The sequence below is a fragment of the Pygocentrus nattereri genome, chromosome 12, assembly GCF_015220715.1.
Source record: "Pygocentrus nattereri isolate fPygNat1 chromosome 12, fPygNat1.pri, whole genome shotgun sequence".
Lineage (NCBI taxonomy): Eukaryota > Metazoa > Chordata > Actinopteri > Characiformes > Serrasalmidae > Pygocentrus > Pygocentrus nattereri.
The window spans coordinates 26,341,620-26,362,161 of record NC_051222.1 but is presented as its reverse complement, the minus strand read 5'-3'; the positions used below and the strand labels follow the sequence as shown (position 1 = coordinate 26,362,161).

Below are 20,542 nucleotides of genomic sequence, written 5' to 3'. Positions count from 1 at the left end.
GCGCACATGGCGCTGGAGGTGACCGCGGTTTGTGTAACAGCTGGAGCAGCGCGGAGCTCCAATGCTACTCCTCCCACGGCGGTCCAATGATGAACCAGCAGGAAGGTGGCGCATATGGTTGCCTCTTGCGCTCCAGACGCGAGTAATGAGCAGACACAGCGCCTTTATTTCTGTATGTACTTTCACCAAATTCGGCGTTTTGACAGGTGAACGTTGTAGCCAGGTGGCTTTTGCAGAATGGGCTTGTTTCTGTACCTGGCTGGACCTGTCAGTCCCAGCGAGGCGGTCATCGTGGACGAGGTGAGAAACCGTCTCTTACTAACTAGCCAGCTACATGACTCCGTGTCGAGCTTCAGGCCAGACGCTGGTCTTTAACGCTGAGTGCAGCTGTGTCTCTGTCGAGCGCCGCATATCGTTTAGTGTACAAGCCAGTCCAGCGCAGGTTCTGCCGCCTCAGCCAGCTTTAGTTACCTTTTCTCCAAGGGCCACATCATACGAGGCTGAATTCAGCTTCTTAGACGCCAGCTTCTTCTTCCAGTTGCCCCGTTCCACCTTAAGTGGTACAGCAGTTACATGCTGGCGCCTCAGGCGGCACCATTTAAGGTGGAACGGCCGAATTCGAACAAGAAGCTGGCCACTGGCATGGAAGCTGACTTCAGCCTCGTACACAGAATGTGAATATAGCTGTGTGTTACTGCAGGGCGCGAAATGAAATGGGCGGCTGAACTTGTTGACCGCTCAGCCGCTGAAACAGCGGTGGGATATCTGTAGCTAGCCTGCGAGCTAACATGACATGGCCAAGTCACGGAAGTCGTGCAGCGGAGGACATGTAAACAACTGTTTTTTGTAAACAACTGTTTTTCGAAAACAGCAGCGGCTGCTTAGCGAGCACAACTGACACACAGCCAGTTTCTAAGTGTCTTATCACAGAAACCCCAGCGTGTCTGTGTGTTGAAGAGACTGGTTCAGCCGTCATGGCAGCTTTTACTCCAGTTTGTTTAGAGGCTGTTGGTCTGGTGGGCGCTAACGTCAAACTCTGAGAGGAGCCTTGTGGTAAAAGGTACACATGTCCAAAGTGAAACAGTGAATTCAGTCTCTTCAAAGCAGAACTCCTCACATTTTTCACATCTGCGTGATTGAGTGGTGGATATACACTCACCGGCCACTTTGTTAGGTACACCTTACTAGGTTGGACCCCCTTTTGCCTTCAGACCTGCCTTAATTCTTCATGGCATACTTTCAACAAGGTGTTGGAAACGTTCCTCAGAGATTTTGGTTGGTTATTTGAGTTCCTGTTGCCTTTCTATCATCTTTCTCGAACCAGTCTGCCCATTCTCCTCTGACCTCTCACATCAACAAGGCATTTTCATCCACACAACTGACCGCTCACTGGATATTTCCTCTTTTTCAGACCGTTCTCTGTAAACCCTAGAGATGGTTGTGTGTGAAAATCCCAGTAGATCAGCAGTTTCCGAAATACTCAGACCAGCCCGTCTGGCACCAACAACCACGCCACGTTCAAAGTCACTTAAATCCCCTTTCTTCTCCATTCTGATGCTCGGTCTGCACTTCAGCAAGGTGTCTTGACCACCTCTACATGCCTAAATTCATTGAGTTGCATCCATGTGATTGGCTGATTAGCTATTTGTCGTAACACGCAATTGAGTACCTAATAAAGTGGTCGGTGAGTGTATAGTATAATATATTGTGGAGCAATGTGGCTGCAGATTTCTGTATGGTGGGGGCGATAGGAACCAAAGAGTGCCAGCTTAAATACTCATTCCATCTATTATCAAAAACGACAAAGGAGCCTACACATCTGAGCTTGTGCATGTAATGGTAAAATAGTGGAAAGTCATAAATAAATACGTTATCTTTGTGGACTGTTTTGCCTTACAACACCTGCAGGTCCCTCAACACGATGTATGGATTAAAAATGTGTTAAAGGCCGAAATCTTCTCTTACAACTACAGTAAAACAGTGTTGCTGCCATCAGGCAACGTATTCATAACCATTTCATATAATAACTTGTTAGATGATGGTGCTTTGAGTGGCGTTAAACCCTTGAGACATCTGGTTCCCATCACCACCACTGCTGTGAACAGTTCTGATTGTAAGTTTCTCAAGTACAGCATATTTCACATCAAACCAATCTGAATGATTTTCTTTGCTTCCTAGTTAATTATGCAGACATGGTTAAGGAACTTAATGTGAAATGCTTCTATAAAGACCGATTACGGATTGCACACAGTTGTGCGCACACACAGCTTGTGTTATTTCCATAGAAAAGCATTAATAACAGTTTGGGATGCTCTGGAGCAGCCACACAGCATCCGAAGATCACTGCTGAATACCAAGTGTAAGCTAGAGGGGTATAAACCCTCCCAGCTTTGGGCTGTGGAGTGATGGACCTCCATCCAATACATTTTGAGATGAGTTGGAGTGATCCAGAACTAATCATCCAACATCAGTACCTGCCTCACTAATGCTCTTGTGGCTGAAAGCAATCAAATCCTCACAGCAGTGTTCCAACATCCAAGGGGGGTACAAACGCTCTATTATTAAGGAGATAAGAGTATGAAGATTTTGAACATAAAGTGCATTTTAACACAACTCCAGGCAATTAAAATGTTACTGGTTATGTTGCAAAACAGTGAATTAGGAAAAAAAACAGCTGCTATCTGGGGGTTTGCGTAGAGACTTGGTTCATTATCTCCTGAAGCATGAACTAAGATGGCATGTCTCTTGTTTAAAGTCTGAAGTCAGGTTTGAGACTAATATCACAATTAGGTGTTTGTTTTCTCCATGAATAGGAAATCCCCACCAGTGTTTTTGTCTTAAGTAGCTTAACCACTGGTCAGAAACAGTCAGTTGTAACATGCATGCTAGTAGCGATGAAATGGTTAACTGTGTAAGTTCTGTAAGTAATTTTGCACACAAGCATATGTGCATGTGGCCTGTGCGTGAGCAGCAGCTTCAGCAGCAGATTTGCTAAGCATTCTCAGACTGTTAGAGAAACCCTCTGTTGCCATTATGTCCCATGCTGGCTGTGGGGGCTTTGGAAGATGTAAGAGTGGAGATCAAAGCAGAGCTAAGCTTTGATGCAGTTTTATGCTCTTCAGGGTGGAGATTTTGGAAAACTACACAAAACGATACAGAAACATGCCATTCATTAGGCCCATTAGGCCCTTGCTGAGTCCAGTTTATTCATATGTCCAGTTATGGCCTAGGCCAAATGCACTGCGGTCAGTCTCCTTGTAGACGATTCTATATTTTTTTAGCCACTTAATTATACCTACACATCAGTGCAGACTTGGTTATACTTGCATGTGTATGAGCAGGACTGGACTATTAACTAGGCAAAGGAAGGCGGTTGCCAAGAGCCCCATTAGTGCCGGGCAATATTGATGAAATTTAAATCATGATATTCTCTGAATGAACCAATGTCTGTTTCTTAATCTTGCGTTAATGAAGATAATGACCCCATGCTTCCTGATTGCTGTTACTCTAGGTTAAAATAATGTCTTACAAATCTGATATAGAATGTTTCGATTGGACTGTTTGGTTTGGTTTTCTTCTCTTAAAATGACACCATAGGGAATGATGTATTATAAACATCAACCAGGCAAAAGTCCAGAAAGGAAACGTGCTGTTTATTTTTTACAGATTTTAAATTGTACTTTCAAAGTGCCTAGTAAATGATATACTTTGCAGTTACCTATCAAAGCCTGGAGGCCATGAGGAAAGTGCACAAAATAGAAGTAAAAAACTAAAAAACAAACTGCTCCATGCTATACTTTAGTGTTCCATATGATATTGAGATTTTTCTTAATTTCTGCCTTATTCAGTCAGAAACAAAGTCTTCCAGAGGGGTTCGATGCAGAGAAAGTTCATGACTTCCTTCCATGAATTTCTTTGTGGTGATAGAAACTGGGAAAGTGCAGGATTTCTTCATTTAGCCAGGTTAATTAGACCTAAAGTAAGGTCGGTCCAGTAGTAAAAGAGCTGAAGGACATTCCTATTGGACATAACGGTGGTCTTAAATGGTCTAATGGTCTAAGACGATGTCTTTAACATCAATGTAGGCATTTTATTTACTAGCCCAAAGACCACTGAGCCTATGTGTGTCTTCTGAGTTCCTATATGTGATGTTGACTATGGTGAAATGGTGCTGAATCTGAAGAAAAAAGTTTTCTTTGCGAACTATTTCGCGTTACAACACCCTGCATGTATCCCTCCACCATGAGTGGATTTGAAAGTCTTACCGCAGAACTATAGTAAAACACTGTCTCGGGCATCAGGCAGCGTATCCATAATGATTGTGTAAAAACTGTCTATGAGGGAACGTTTAGACGGCATTAGTCTTCAGACACCTGGTTCCTATCACCACCACTGTGAAACAAATCTCTTTGTTAGTTTCTCTAGAACTGAGCATTTAACATCAAGCCAATCTCAGTGAGATTTGTTTAAATCTCAATGATTTCATTAGTCAAAAATGTAGAAAAGTAAGTGGAATTTTCCTTTTAGTTGAGACCCAAGTCTTTGAAAATCCTTAAATCTCTTCATGGGTGTAAGAGATCATCAGTAACAGGCCATGTCTTGTCTATATTTCCCAACCTAAGAGTCCACAAAGAAAAGCTAACACAGTCAGTGTCTTTTATCAATACAGCACAGGGCCATGACTGTCGGTTGACCTCTAATCTAAAGCTGAAGTCTGTTCTCGTTTTACATTCCTGTTATGTGAATAAATAGCCATTGTAATACATACTGTCCCTAATTATTCAAACTGCAATATGCTGCGGTGAAGCTGGGCTACTTTCTAAATAGTCTGCTTTCAGACCAGCGATTATTTTCACAAACTCTACCTTGAGTGTTGAAGTGTCCAGTTTCACTGCTGTAATCATCCATTGACTGATTTATCTGAAAGTGTGAGTGTGGATTAGTGCTGTGTACACTAGGTGGGCCATTCAGTGGAGTGTTTCAAGTTACCGTCGTTAAACAGACGTTTCTATGCAGGATTATCATTTAATGCTGTATCACGTTTTGTCACAGGCATCTGAAACTCCCGTAGATTGGCTGCAGACAACAGTGATGGTCAGTCAAGCGATGAAATTGCACTGGTTCATGTTGTCTGCAGTTTTCAGCACCTTCTCATTATAATTATGGTTTCATTAATTTTCTAATGACATTTTATGACTATGTAACTGAACCTGGTTGAAATCTAAAAGCCACAGAAAAGGGTGGATTGTTCCAGAAGATCTTTGAAAGAATCCTATGCATGAGAAATGTGGTCAGCTTTTTTTGCTGTTTTTTCATTATTCAGATTAAAGCTGCACTATACAGGATTTTTGTTTTTAATTTAAGGAAGTAGTTGTACTGAGCCAGGAAGAAAACATGCTAAAATATGGTGTGAGTGTGCTACTGCGAGTCGCCCTGTAAAACCAGAACCAGAGTCAGGGGCGTCAGGTCGGATTTTTTGGACCACGTTATATGTCTTTAAGTGTTACTGTCACACACACAGGCTCAAGAAGGTCCAGTTCACGGTTTAGGTGATGATGACAGTACTAGACATCCTCGGGGGCACATTCTTCACCAAGTTTTGACTGAGTTCTCGTTGAATTCTTTTTAACACTCGCACAAAAGTCAGATTGATCTGCTCAGGGAAGCCCAAAGCATAACTCATGTCACAAAATCCTCCCGCACGGTGTGTAGAATTACACATTTTCACCAAATCCATGAAACAGAGTGTCTAGTTCAGGAACACCTTGGCAAAACAATCCAATTGACACTATTTTCCCTTGACCCAAGCAGCTCAATCAACCAAAATATGTTTGCTTCTTCAGTTGTGCACTGGAGCTATGAGGGTAATCACACTAATTGAATGCTCAAATCATTACCAGTGTTGAGTTCCTTAAAAACATTCCCAAATTATCACCTCTTTCAAAATTTAATTAGGATTACTTCTAGGAAAAGTGATCTAAATGCTCTTACTACAGTCTCACAGCTACTTTTACTTTACCTCCGAGTTACTCCCAGAAACCCACTCTAATCTGTACCAACTGGAAAGTACAAAGGCAGACGAGAAGAAAAAAAAAGACAAACACAGTAAACATCATTTGAACACTGTCACTGTTCCTGCTTTTACTCCGAACAGGACACAATCAGAAAATCTTAAAACCCACCAGTAGAAAAAATGAAAGTTTTGAATAAATGATGTTCCTGAATGAAATTTGGTTTGTGCCTGTTTAAGTTAGGTCGAAGCTTTCTCTTCTTCACGGCTGTCTTTACACATCACCTTCAGGTTGGCTTGATTAGATGTTAAGACAACTGTGGTCAAATTATAAGCATTATTCATTTTGTAAGTTTGTCCACAAGGAACAAACTTAAATGTGGCATTTCCTACAAGTGTTGGTGCATAATTTCTATTCATTTGCTAAGTGTAACATATTGGAATACATAAAAATATAAAACATGCTGCAACTTTTGCACAGGCCTAAGTTTTATTTTCCCCCAATATATTAAATGCAACAAATAACCGTGTTAATTAAAACGCTTTCTTAGAAAATCAACAAAATATTTGACCAGGAGTGCCCAAACGTTTGTATACGATTGTACTTACTTGTGGTTTCTGACATTGTTTAACACGTTATCTACAAAAATGGACAAAATATATTAGCCAAAAACAGCAGTATTGGCCATATCGGACCGTCTGTGCATTTGTCTATATTTTAGCTGTATTAGCGCCGTAGCTCCAGTGCATGTCTTGGCTGATCGACTACTTTTGGGATAAGTAAGGAAAACTGTACAAACACCTTTTAGTCAGACAATTCCTGTACTTGTTTTTACAGAGGGGAGGAAATCACAGCCCAGTTTGCCGACTCCCACTCGTGCTTCATGAAGAGGCTTTTCATGCTTTTATAGTGGTTGGTCATGTGAACGTGATTGACGTGTTTTGAGGAGGAAAGTTAGACTAGAACAAAAAGAATGTTCTCAAGGAGGGGTTCATGGTCAGTATGCAGCACTGTGATTACAGACGTGCCCTGTTGAGTCAGGGAACCTTTTGGATCTCTTGTTTTTGTCAGATGGAATGTGGTTTGGTGGATTCACATCCTGTACGTACTGCAAGGCCTTAGCACTTGCTCTTGTAGTCAGGTCTGTATTGTGTAAAGAGTGGCTGGTTGGCATTGTATGGACAGAGGAAACCACCAAAAAGTGAGAAATTTCTAAATAAAGAATGCCAGCATGGAGTGTGTGTGTGTGTGTGTGTGTGTGTGTGTGTACAGGGAGTGGGAACAGTACAGCAGTAAGTTCCTTCATCTGTTACATGATGAGGTTTGAAATTCAGCACAAAGTGTGATGGCATATTTTGTATGTTGATAATTTAAGTAGAGCTGGTGCTGAAAGACTAGTTTTCATTTTGAAATTGCAGATTAAAAGACTGCAATTTCCGAATCACATGAGCTGCCATTTTCATTATAGCCTGCGTCAACAGCAGTTTTGTCTTTACAAGTATTAAGTGGAGAAATTTATCCCAATAACATCCAAACATCTATGTGCTGTTTACATAACCACAACGAACTGACAGTCCTACGCACTAAACGTTCAGCGTTCAAGCGTCAAGCCAGAAAAAGTGGATAAGCTGCTTTTTCTGGCCAAAAAACAGACCCTTATTTTAATTTATAATAAAAAAAAGTTAAAGTTAAATTAAAGTCAGAGTATTGGTCTGAAAACCTTTACAGAAGCTCCAGAGAACAGAAGACGCCCCTCTGCACATTTTAATACACATTTCCTGTTTATTCACTGAATTTGACATGATGGATAAAGTGAAACATGAAGCGTGTCTCCCTGATAACGATAACTAAAAAGGATTATAAGAAATCGACCTTTTAGTGAATTAACTTAATCTCACACCGAAAAAGTCCAACCTGTAATTGAAGTCAATTTATTCTAAGAAAATAAATCCCTCATCAACAAATAATTGTTTATTTAATATCAGCGGAGGACGGCTCACTGCATTTCAAATATGAATATCTGGACATCGGAAGTTGTTCAACCAGCTGTTCTCTTGATGAAAGAAAAGCCTTAAAACAGTGATAGTTAGATTTGTTTGACTTGATGTTCACATTTTTATGCATGTGAGTTGTATAACTGCTGTATCTCTTGATGTTTACATTTTGAATTCCAGCTAATGTTTTTGTTATACTTGCTTTACATTTATTTAGCTTGTTTTTTCACTTTGTTTTACAGCAATTTTGTAAGAGCAGGATCGTGGTACTGCTTCGTATTTGTGTCTCTTGCTAAACCGATCCTTGACAAAAACCAAAGACCGAATAGAGTTGAGCTGTGTAAGGGGTGAACCGTTACATCTCGTGTGTGTGTTTGTATATGTGTGTGTGTGTGTGTGTGTGTGTGTGTGTGTGTGTGTGTGTGTGTATGTATATATATATATATATATATATATATATATATATATATATATATATATATATATATGTGTGTGTGTGTGTGTGTGTGTGTGTGTGTGTGTGTGTGTGTGTGTGTGTGTGTGTGTGTGTGTGTGTGTGTGTGTGTGTATACCTACTAGGCTACATCAGTTCACAGTATATGGCACGGAGTCCTGATGAAAGTTGGACATTATGATGTTCCGGACCTTTGCTTAAGAGACACAGAGAGAGACACAGAGAGAGACACAGAGAGAGACAACGAGTGTGTATGCGTTACCCTCTGCAACAGGTGCCAGTAAGAATGGAGGTGAGCTGAATCAGCATTATAATTGAATCATTCTCTACAACGTAGAACGTAATGCCTTTTCTGCCTACCTGATGGACGGCTGCTTTTATTTACGCTCTTTTTTTTTTTTCTTTTTTTTTTCTAGGAGCCTTTTTGTTTTTAAAGGTTTCGTGTGAATTTTACGTTTAACAGGTTATTTCTGACTTGGAAACGTACTTCAACAGAGATATGTTGTACAACCTTGCAGTAGGTAGCGAATTTCGATCCACTGTAAGGTGGTTGGTTTGTAAGTACTGTTTTGTATCACTAAGAGTATTCGCTCATCATTCGCTCATCATTTGCTCATCTGAGATTCTATTGTTTCTTGTTGGTGGCATAGTTAGAGTACAGTGGAATAAAATTATCTAATTATTTATTGAGCTTCTGTGTGTTTTGATTTGGTGAACCAACGTTGAATTTGGTATGATTCAGAGCTGTTTTGCCAACGACTTTCTAAGATTTTAGTTAACGTTTTGCCTTTTAGTGTGATTGTGTGTGTCCGGTTCTGCAGTATCAGGGGATGAGTGACTGATTTGCTCCCTAAGGGATATGAAGCGCAGGCTCATAAGTAAACTTTATTAACCGTGCTGTAAGCATACCTTGCCATAGCTCAGATATTTTGGCCCCAGTGTTTTATTTTTTGTTCGGTGTGTGTGTGTGTGTGTGTGTGTGTGTGTGTCTTTGCTTAATTTCTGCTTCTTTGTGACTGGTTTACCAATTTGATTATAACCAATCAGGTTATTGATGCAATACATTCCATGATCCATGTGCCAAAATGAAAGGCATTGCTTCACTATTATTGTATTAAGAGTCTGTAAAGTGTCAGATGTTAACAGGCATTTGTTACAGCATGATTTGCTGCTAGAAGAAAAATATGTCCTCAGCAGCAGTGAACTGAACCAGGGTTCATTTGGGAGTGAACCGAGACTCTCAAATTTTGGTGCTGACACCTGTGAAAAAGAACTGAACTAAAGAAACGTTTAATGGGTCTGCATCAAGCAAAGTAGGTGTGAAAGTGCCCAAAGTTATTTGTCTTGGAATTCTTTGACATTTTAATCTCCTCATCAGAAAAGCCCTCATCACCATTAGATGTGGCCTTGGGTCTGATGTGTGACTGCCATGTTAAAAAGCTCAGTTCAGCTTGTAATGATGAGGACCGTTGTCATCTATTGAACAATGTATTGAATGATCTATTGTACTGAATATTGTTGTCTATTGAATAGTGTTGTGTGTTTAGTAAGTTCGGTTTACTTTTTTGTTCATCAGGTACAGCAATGTGAGGGAGTGAATAACCAAAGCTACGTGTGTGAGTCGGGTCACTGCTGTGGAGATTCTCAGTGTTGCAGCAATTACTACGAACTGTGGTGTGAGTAAATCATTACACTGCCTCTCTAAAAACAAAAAAAAGGTGATGTGGAAGAAGTTAATGCCTGATAAAAGCAAGCATGTTGGTAGGATTACAGCAACAAGAATAAGTAAGAATGTTTACCAATAAGATGAAGATAAAAAGATGAATAATATTGCCTGCAAATTTCTATGTAGAAGCTTGCTAATGTAAGACTGCCCACACATACAGTACTATGCAAAAGTCTGAGCGCCCCTGGCCAAATATGTTTCAGTAGTTAAGTGAAAAGAAGTTAATGCATCCTCTATAGAGAACAAACATCTGCACATTTTAATACACAGTTGCTGCTTATTTGCTGAACGTAATGTTTGGATGGAGGGTGTAAAATAGAAAATATGGCCTGTGCAAACATGATGCGTGTTTGATTACAATTACTTACTGGTGCTTTATCACTGCACACTCCAAGTCCACATTGATGCAGCATGTGTCCACAACTCTGTCCATATTTTGTGCAGTATACATGCTTGCAGTGTTCTGCTGATGGCATTTGATACCAAATTTATTACACACTATCCCATCCTCTTATCGTGGGTTGGCATGCTTATTTGAGTGTTTTCAAATTGCTTTTGACTCTTGGATAGGAATTTTTTTGGAAATAGAGGGGCAAAAATGTGTGTTCAGAATCTGTCTCAGATGTTCTGCCTACAGAGAAGAGCAACTGTCTGACATGAACTGCACACTAGGATGGACACAACTATCTATAACTATATTTTGTTAGTTATTAGCTGTTCCTGCATCTGAGTGTAGGCACTTCCATCCACATAGTTTGAACTTTTGTAAGGAGTTGCCTGCTCTGCACACCGTGAGAACAGTGAGCCTTTCAGAATCTTTAAAAGGGATTGATTGGTTTTATATGAACAGGTTAGTCGCAGGTGAATGAGAGATTCCTGTGTTTTCTCATCTATGACCATATATTTTGCCAACATATACTGCTTAGTTTCACGTGGATTTGTTTTTTGTTTTTAGCACAGTTGTAACAAGACCCCCACCCCCTCACCCACATCACGCAAAAACAGTGATCTGTATTTAGTTGGTTTACATGTCCCATGGTCAGTCTCATGGGATTTCGCAGTACATTGCCCAGCAATGCTGGTCCAGAAATTACAGCCAGAACCAAGATTTTGTGCACTGACACTTAAACGTGCTACCAAATTGGATGCTAAATAAGATCACACTGTAGCATGTAACCGAACGGAACATACGAGTAAAAACTAAAGAAATTCTGTATTTGGTATGTACAGTCCTTGTTTTGTCAAATTCTATGTGGTTTCCATGTCTATTTGTATTAAGCTCAACCTCTGCAGCAAATTTTTTTAAATATCTTTTGCAAATGTAATGCACAGATACTTTTTAGCTTTGATGAGCTAAATCTTCAGTGATTCAGAATTGCTACATGTGCAAAAGTTTGGACACCCTTCAAATCCATCCATCCATCCATCCATTTTCCAAGCCGCTTCTCCGTCAGGGTCGCTGGAGCCTATCCCAGCAGTCTTCGGGCGAAAGGCAGGATACACCCTGGACAGGTCGCCAGTCCATCGCAGGGCCCTTCAAATCACAGAGCTTAATTATCTTGTTGGACCTCAACTCATTTGGCAGGTCAAGAGGTGTTGTTAGAAATTGTCTGTGGGTGACGATTCCAGAGCAGAATAAATTCTCTCACGGTGTCACTTCATTTGGACAGGCCGCTATAGTGCTCTATACATTATCAAGCGACCTTGGGTTTGTGAAAGGCGCTATATAAATGTAATTTATTATTATTATTATTATTATTATTATTATTATTATTATTATTATCTACAGATGTTCAAACTATCTGCATGCAAGACAGCCCAAGAACATCACCGGACTAGAAGCGTTCTGCAAGGAAGAGTTAGTGAAAATTCCTAAAACAAGAACAGAAAGACTCCGAACTGGTTACAAAAAGTGTTTGTGAGCTGTAATACCTGCCAAAGGGGGTATCACAAGCTACTGACTTGGCAGGGTATCCAAACTTTTGCATAGTACTGTTTTTATTTATTTATTTTTAGTAGTTAAGTAAATGAAATGTAAAGTAACTGTCTAGGAAAGTAACATTTGCACAAAAAATAAAAAGTGTGTTCCAGAGATTGTGTTTACTTCTTTTTCACTTTAAAAATGTTTGCCTTTTTCTATCTGTTATCTGTTTAAATAATTTTCTTGTGGGTGCTGAAGTCCATTTATTTGTTTATTAGGGTTCTGGCTAGTCTGGGCCATCATCTTCATCCTAAGCTGTTGCTGTGTGTGTCATCACCGTCGCACTAAACACAGACTGCAGCAGCAACAGCGGCAGCATGAGATCAACCTCATCGCTTACAGAGAGGCTCACAACTACACTTCACCACCATTCTACTTCAGTAAGAACTCCCACCCTTCATGTCTATTACACTGGATAATGTCATATATATATATATATATATATATATATATATATATATATATATATATATATATATATATATATATATATATATATATATATACACTCACTCACTCACTCACTCACTGGCCACTTTATTAGGTACATTTATTAGGTATTACCTTGCTAGTAAAAGGTTGGACCCCCTTTTGCCTTCAGAACTGAATTCTTCGTTGCATAATTTCAACAAGTTGCTGTAAACATTCCTCAGAGATTTTCTCCCGTTCCACCACGTCCCAAAGCTGCTCTATTGGATTGAGATCTGGTGATTGTGGAGGCCACTGGAGTACAGTGAATTCACGGTCGTGTTCAAGAAACCAGTTTGAGATGATTTGAGCTTTGTGACATGGTGCATTATCCTGCTGGAAGTAGCCATCAGAAGATGGATACACTGTGGTCATAAAGGGATGGACATGGTCAGCAACAATGCTCAGGTAGGCTGTGGCATTTAAACGATGTTCAGTTGGTACTAATTGGCCCAAAGTGTGCCAAGAAAATATCCCCCACACCATTACACGACCACCACCAGCCTGAACTGTTGATGCAACGCAGGATGGATCCATGCTTTCTTGTTGTTTACGCAAAATTCTGACCCGACCATCTGAATGTCGCAGCTGAAATCAAGATTCCTCAGACCAGGCAACATTTTTCCAATCTTCTACTGTCCAATTTCAGTGAGACCGTGCGAATTGTAGTCTCAGTTTCCTGTTCCCAGTAGATCAGCAGTTTCTGAAATACTCAGACCAGCCCGTCTGGCACCAACAACCACGCCACATTCAAAGTCACTTAAATCACCTTTCTTCCCCGTTCTGATGCTCGGTCTACACTTCACCAAGTGGTCTTGACCACCTCTACATGCCTAAATGTAGCCATGCGGCCATGTGATTAGCTGATTAGCTATTGGTGTTAACAAGCAATTGAACAGGTACCTAATAAAGTGGCGTGTGTGTGTGTGCATGCATACATACATACATACATACATACATACATACATACATACATTAGTTATTTTTAAAATTGAAACAAACAGGAAATGTGCACTCTTGCTCCTGTGAACAAAAAACCTTGAATGTGAATGTAATTAATTACTAGTTGTGTTGTTGGTTATATACTTGCCTTTAATTGTTTTGTACTAAATTATGTAAGTAGATAAGCATTTAAATTTATATCAAGACTGTCAAATGATTCACATAATTTATGATAATCACATTATTTTTTTTGTAGTTAATCATGATTAATAGCATTCAGTCTAAAGAGGGATGTTTTTTCCATTTACAAAGCAGTGTATTTAGTTAACACTAGCCCTCCTGAGATTTCAAGATCCTCAGGACATCACCCCTCCTTCTTGCCAGCAATTAGCAGGACCATACATCACCCTTTATTATGTTAATTCACAGAGGAGGACTGAGACAGCAGCTCTGTGGTGCACACAGAAAGTCTAATACTACTACTAATATCCTCTGCAAATATATAATATTCTGCTAAATGTATTGCAGTAACGCAGTATTGGCGTTATGTAAGAAGCGCCACACATTTACATCAGTGAACCATTATCAAGAGTCCATATTATTGCCTTTCATATTGTTCCGTGTATGCATGTCATTAGCGCAGTATTGGCGTTATGTATGAAGCACCACGGATTTACATTAGTATGAGCTGCTGTGGGCGTGTTCTTCAGAGTTATGATAAAAGCAGAAACACAAATGCAGGTGAATTACATTTTCCCTACTATCCTGTGTGGAGAAGACTGAAAGCACTATGGCAAGCCAGAGGACGTACACCGCTAAAGAAGTTTTGGCTATCCTTACCAACGTGGACAGCTGTGAGTCCGATGGGGGATAAACAGCGCTTACACGAATTGAAACGCAGAACCGAAAGTGTTCGATGACGAAAAATATCATTATATATTATAGTAAAAGAAATGTACAAAGAGCGAGATTCAAACTGTAGGTTTTTTTTATTGTTTAGTGGGATTCATTAGTGAAACAGTCGTCTCTACGTCTGCTGCTACGTGCGCTTGAATTTGAACTTTTGAAACACGGGTCTACAAATTTTCTGCCGCTTGTTGTAGGATCGGTAACATATACAGTCCACTTGTAACTTCAAGTTTACCTTGAAGTTGTATCACGTTCGTTGCTTTGGGAGTTGTATGAGCTCGAGGTGGGCATGGGGGGTTTCCACTTCCACCGCACTCCATATCATTACCAAGACAATGGGCGTTAATCGCTTCACAGCAGGGGAGTGGGTTACATGGCGGAAGATTAGTGTTAAAGCCATATGAATGGACAACATGAGCTTTCGAGTGTATGTATTACTTTAAGTAAATAATGTAATGTAGCTCATATAAATGCGATGCGTGTCAAGACAGCAATACCTCTAAACTCTAAGGTTATACACTGGTAGGTGACTACAAGCAGACCATCAGCTTATACTGATGTGAGCTAAAAGTGCATTCACTTCTATAAGTACTTAGAGACAGCTTTGCTGTGACTTGCCATACCGTAGAATCTAACTGAGTGTGGTTCTGTGTGTTTCTTGTCATCTGTGAGAACAGGATGTAGCCCACAGCAGCAAGAGTTATGTTAATGCGAGGTTACTGATATTTCAGATCATTTCTGTTTGCCCTTTTTTTGGTGTTATAATTGCATTTAGGGCAGTGTCTGATGCCCTACTGCTGAAATGTTCACCCCAAAAATTCATTCCAAACCTCCTGCTACAGATGACATTTGTACAGTTGTCATTGCATTCTTGCCTTAATTGTGTAACAGGGATATATGCTCCAGTTTACAGAGTGCACTAGCCATGCTTTTGCACCAGTGTTGCGACATCTACACATCAAACACCATCGTAAGTAACTGACCTTTGAGAGGCTCAGAAAGGGTCGATTTATACTGTTACAAGACCAGGTTTGTGATTTAGACTGTACTAGTTGAGCTTGGACTGGTCTAGAGTTGCACAAAATATCACGTTAATCATTAACATTGCTTTTTTGGAATAATGATATTTCATAAGCCAACAGTGTGCAGATAAGCCCTTGAATAAATCACACAATGCTACCAAGATGGAGTGGACAAGCCTTTGAGTCACGTGAAGCACTGCTGCATCTATGAGCTGTTCATCGCAGTGTCATTCACAGCTCTACTTGCTTGGAGAATACTAACTTCCAGTTCTGTACACAGATGGATTGGCTAACACTGAGCTGTCTGAAGGGGGAGAAGGACGGAGAGAACAAGGTCAATTATGCTGTCTTGTAGTTCCAGCCATGGATGGTTGTGGTATAACTGGAAATCAAGCTGTCATTTTCTCCTCGGATAAATGCCCACGCTGGTCATAGTAAAATGAATCAGAATGCGAAAGCTTTCTGTATGCTTCCTTGTTTTCTATTACTATATAAAAGAAGCTCCATGCTGCCTTTAACGTTGTCCATACTGTGGTAGCTTCTGAATGAGTGTTCACACAAGTGCGATTCATATTGTTATGGAAATGCTTTTTATTGATCTGTTTCATCAGAGTGGAGATAAACCAGTGAAGTTCTTTACATATTAAAATCAGTGTGATGATGGCATTTAGAATAGACAAAAGGCTGAAAGAGCCAATTTTGTTCACCAGCATTAAAGGGTTACATTAATAAATCGATTCACATAACAAGGGTTATGAGTACAGGGTGATTCAGAAAGATTCGTCCGATTTCAAAATAGTTTATTTCACTTGTAAATCATTACTGAACATTGCAGTATATCGTAAATAGTTTAAGTAAGCATAAAGTTTAATTTTACAAGTACTGAGTATGAACTTCCTCCAGCTGTACAGACATCAATGCCACACTCAAATGTCAGTGTCACTGAACTCACAGCTCTTTCAGTGTGATTTCGGAGATCGTCCAGTGTTGTGGAAGCAGCAACGACCACTCTGAGTTGTTGGAGGTTCACTGCCAGAGGAAATCACGTTGCACAGTTATGATGGATTCACTCTTACTGAAGTGGAGAATGCAGAAAGCTTTCTGCTCAGGGGTCGCATCTCCTCACAGACTGAAGGGAGCCATTCTCCAGTGAAACTCTGACCCCCTCTTTCAGTTTGGTATGTGATTGGGTCCTAAGCACCTCACAGGTGTAAAAATATGGTGCTTTGAAGTCGGATTAATCTTTTTTGAATCACCCTGTAGAACTCTTGTATTCATGTAACTAAGTAATATATTATGTGTAGTGGTATAATCACAGTGTGTTATGTTGGCCACCACTTGTCTACAGAAAGCTGGTCTAGAAGAAAGCCATCTACTCAGAGGGTCTTGTTGTCATGTGACATTGCAGGAATGCGTTTTTTTTCTCCTTTTTTTCTGCATGTTGATTCAGCGGACCTCACCCAGAACAGGAGGTCAGTAGCCCTGTGACCCACCAAGCCCCTCTATCGGTGTAGCTGTTTGTTTTTGGATTGATCGGCCTACTCTGAACATCAAGTGACGCTGCAAGCTCCCTTCAGTTTTAACTGGCACTGCATCAGGGAAAGCTCACAAAACCTAAAGAAAAATACACATGGCAACTTGAGCCTCTGTCAGTATTGATGCTGCAGGCTGGTTTACTTGCATAGGTGCTGCCTGCCCTTCCTAAGACTCAGCGAGCTCAACATCTGTTTTAAACACTGTGAATAGTAGGCAGTCCATACTAAAAACCTGATGCTGGCCATTTATTTTCCAGTACCGCATCATTTCTGGAAGCCTGTTGTTAATTCTGAAATCAGGTCTTTGAAATGCACCCAAATGAAGCATCGCCAGTTCAACATCGCTTATTGATGCCGCATTTAACCAGTTTGCACTTTAGATTCTCTGTAACTGAACTGACAAGGTAAGTAGGTAGCTAATAGGCCAGCAGGCTGGGTCAATAATATTGAGAAACACAATTTGTTTGTACAATAATGTTACTTGTTTGCCTGTTACAACCTTCACATGCCCATGTTTTAGCTAGAATTTGCATCAAATGGGATGGTGCAACACTTCTAGCTTGCCACTAAAAAAAAACTACAAATTTCATTATGGAGACCAGTTGAAATTAGTATTGTGCTAGTGAATTGGACAATGAAAGGCTGCTTATAAAATGATTTACAAGGTTTCTGCATTGCTATATATAGGGTGACGCAACTGGCAGATCTTCATGCTTTCATGACTGTACCTGTTTGCTGGTATAAACTAAGGAGTTCATGAAATGACTGCAGTGTCCCAGTCTTTATTTTATATTGTCTCATCTTCATGCTGTCCTGTTAACATTTGCATCTATTATTTCTCCTAAACCCTGCTCTCCATAAGATAAGACACAATGTCCTGTAGTCCTACAGTAGGAGAATCAAGTTTTTCTCTTTGAAAAACAAAAATCAGCAATTTCATCATCAAATTCAATTAATAAGATGGATTAACACACTGTGGCATCACTTTCAACAGAATTTGTTTCGTTGAGCTAGGACTGAAATACTTTAGATCACATTACATGTTGAATTTTAATGTGTGCCTTTCTGTTTCACACAGGATTTCTGCCCAATTATCTTCTTCCTGAGTATGAAGAGGTGATGAATCGTCCTGCTACCCCACCTCCCCCTTATAGTGCCTTAAATGCTGGACCCCCAGCATGTACCACTGCTGACCAGCAGGAGGCGCACTGCCCATCCAGACAAGCCACTCCAGTGCCCCCTGTCTCAGAGACACTGTGCTCTAGAGCCAACATAGAGGAGTTCCACACCTCTGGAGTGGAAGTGTATCTCCATAAAGACAACAGCAAGGTCCAGACCCTGGAGGAGATGTCCAGTGTGGAGAAGCAGGATATGAGCAGGGAAGGTCAGCTAAGGGACGTCGAGGAGAAGGAGAGGAGTGCGGGGAGACGGCGTCGCTTCACCGGGGACTCTGGGATCGAGGTGTGTGTGTGTGGGAGAGGCCAAAGTTCCAAAGAGTTGGAAGGCCTGTTGAGCGAGGAAAGCCAAGATGATTTTGTGGAATTCTGCGAGGGGTGTGGCCACCGTTCTTATGGGGATGAGGAACAGGGGGCAGAGCATGGAGCATCACCTCATCCAGTGTGCCTGAATTTGCACACAATTAATGAACTGGATGGGCCTCACCATGGAGACATGCAGTTCCAAAACTGTGATGGTACCAAATGAAGAGGAAGTGAAGAACAGGGAACTTGCTAGAGATTAAGACTTAAGAAGAACTTTTAGGAGAGAAGAACTTGCTGGAGAGAACCGTTAAAACTTGCAAGAAAGACTTGCTGGGGTGATGAGCTTGACAGAGAGAAAGACTTGCCAGAAAAAAATCTCACTAGAAAGAAGAGTGGCTAGACACTCACAAAAACTGGGCTATATCTATGCTGTCTCCTTATTTGAACAGTCTATATATGTGAATAAGCATACTGACAATCAGATTTAAGTCTTATAAGGTGCCTACTTTCATTATGACAGCTTTGGCTGATGTGTGTAACTACATTTCTTCAGCAGTCCTAACATATCAAAGGTGTAGTTGGAGGCGTGCAGGTCTGCATCTTTACTTTGATTCCTCTCTGAGGTCATTTGTTGCCTGATGTCCGTGATGGGCAGCTTTCTCTGTGAAAATATACCAAAAAATGGACCGTGCCTTAAATCTGAGCTGATGAATGGACTCTCAGGTGAGCTCACACAACTGACGGTAAGGATTTTTACCAAGACATCAATAGAAGTGTTATGCTTAATATGTAGCAAATTGTATATGTGCTTATCTCAATTGCAAAGACGTAAGGCAGTAGTGTGTGAAATGCTAACAAAACCAGAAAGCATTAAAAATTCAGTTTGACCTGTTAAATTGAAAACAGAAAACATGATATTTGATGTTTTACCTTATGAACGTTAGTGTCTTTTGTAAATATACCTTCAATCCAAATTTGATGCCTGCAATACGTTTCAAAATATTTGGGACAGGAACATATTAACCACTGTTACATAATCTTGGAAGATGCTGTTTTTCTGTTAATGTTGGTCTCAGATTACCAAACAAAATTTCACTGTATGTGTGCAAGAACCTTCCCTTTTAATAACACTTAATAACCTTTTGGCCATTCCTCTATATTACAAATCTTCAGCTGTGAAGCCATACAGGGCCTTCATTGATGTATATTACTGTTCATAGTGCACAACAGGCATTCATTTGGACGTCAGGTATGCAGGCAAACCAGTCTAGCACCTGCAGGCTCTGATTATGCAACCATGCTCATGTAACACACGCAGTGTTTGATGCCATTGTCATGTTATAATAAGCATGAATGTCCCTGAAAAAGAGCTTGTCTAGACGGCCGTGCATTGCTGTTGTCGGAAAAAAACCCTTGAATCTCAATTTTTGCCAATTTTCAAAAATTGCCAAATCCTGTGGCTCTTTACATTGTATGTAAATTTAATGAAGTAGTGATCATAAGTAATGGCCTAAAATGACTTGGAAAAATGTTTGATTGACTTGCATTAAAAGTAAAGTATGTTTTTTCCTTCTCCTGCAAAATTATCTGAAGGGTTTCAGAAGCACTCAAAATTTTTTACATAAGGTTTTTTTCATTTTATATAATCTTTTAGTTGAGTGATTCAAACAAGAATTCCTAGATACATTGTGCAAATAGCCGTTAAAAAGTCTTATCTTAGATTGTTAACTTATGGCATCTGCTATGCATAGTGCAGTCTTGTGTTTGTGCATTCACATACAATGTTTATTGACTGTTGTTGGTCAAAAAGTTCCTGAGCCCATGTACTGACATCCATTAAAGAAACGTGCCGGTTTTTAAAGCAGTGCCAAGGGTTTGAAGGGCATGGGTTCAGTTGCCATGTACGCACAGAGATTTCTCTGGATTCTGAATCTTTTGATATTATGCCCACCATAAAGGGCAAAATACCTAAAATCCTTTCATTCGCTCAACTGTTCTTAATACTGTTGTATTATTATT

General features: G+C 40.2%; 1 protein-coding gene across 1 annotated transcript; it reads left to right on the top strand.

The window, feature by feature from the left end:
- Nucleotides 1-20,542, top strand: wbp1lb (WW domain binding protein 1-like b). Its single transcript, XM_017712170.2, has 4 exons — nucleotides 1-300; nucleotides 10,036-10,135; nucleotides 12,385-12,546; nucleotides 18,121-20,542. The coding sequence occupies exons 1-4, from the start codon at nucleotides 238-240 to the stop codon at nucleotides 18,744-18,746; spliced, it is 951 nt and encodes a 316-aa protein (XP_017567659.2). The 5' UTR covers nucleotides 1-237; the 3' UTR covers nucleotides 18,747-20,542.

Bases quoted from the DNA above. Each gene is read 5' to 3' on its own strand.
- wbp1lb (XM_017712170.2), top strand. From the start codon at position 238: ATGGGCTTGTTTCTGTACCTGGCTGGACCTGTCAGTCCCAGCGAGGCG. The intron at 10,136-12,384 runs GTGAGTAAATCA...TTTGTTTATTAG, and splicing joins CAATTACTACGAACTGTGGT to GGTTCTGGCTAGTCTGGGCC. The intron at 12,547-18,120 runs GTAAGAACTCCC...TGTTTCACACAG, and splicing joins TTCACCACCATTCTACTTCA to GATTTCTGCCCAATTATCTT.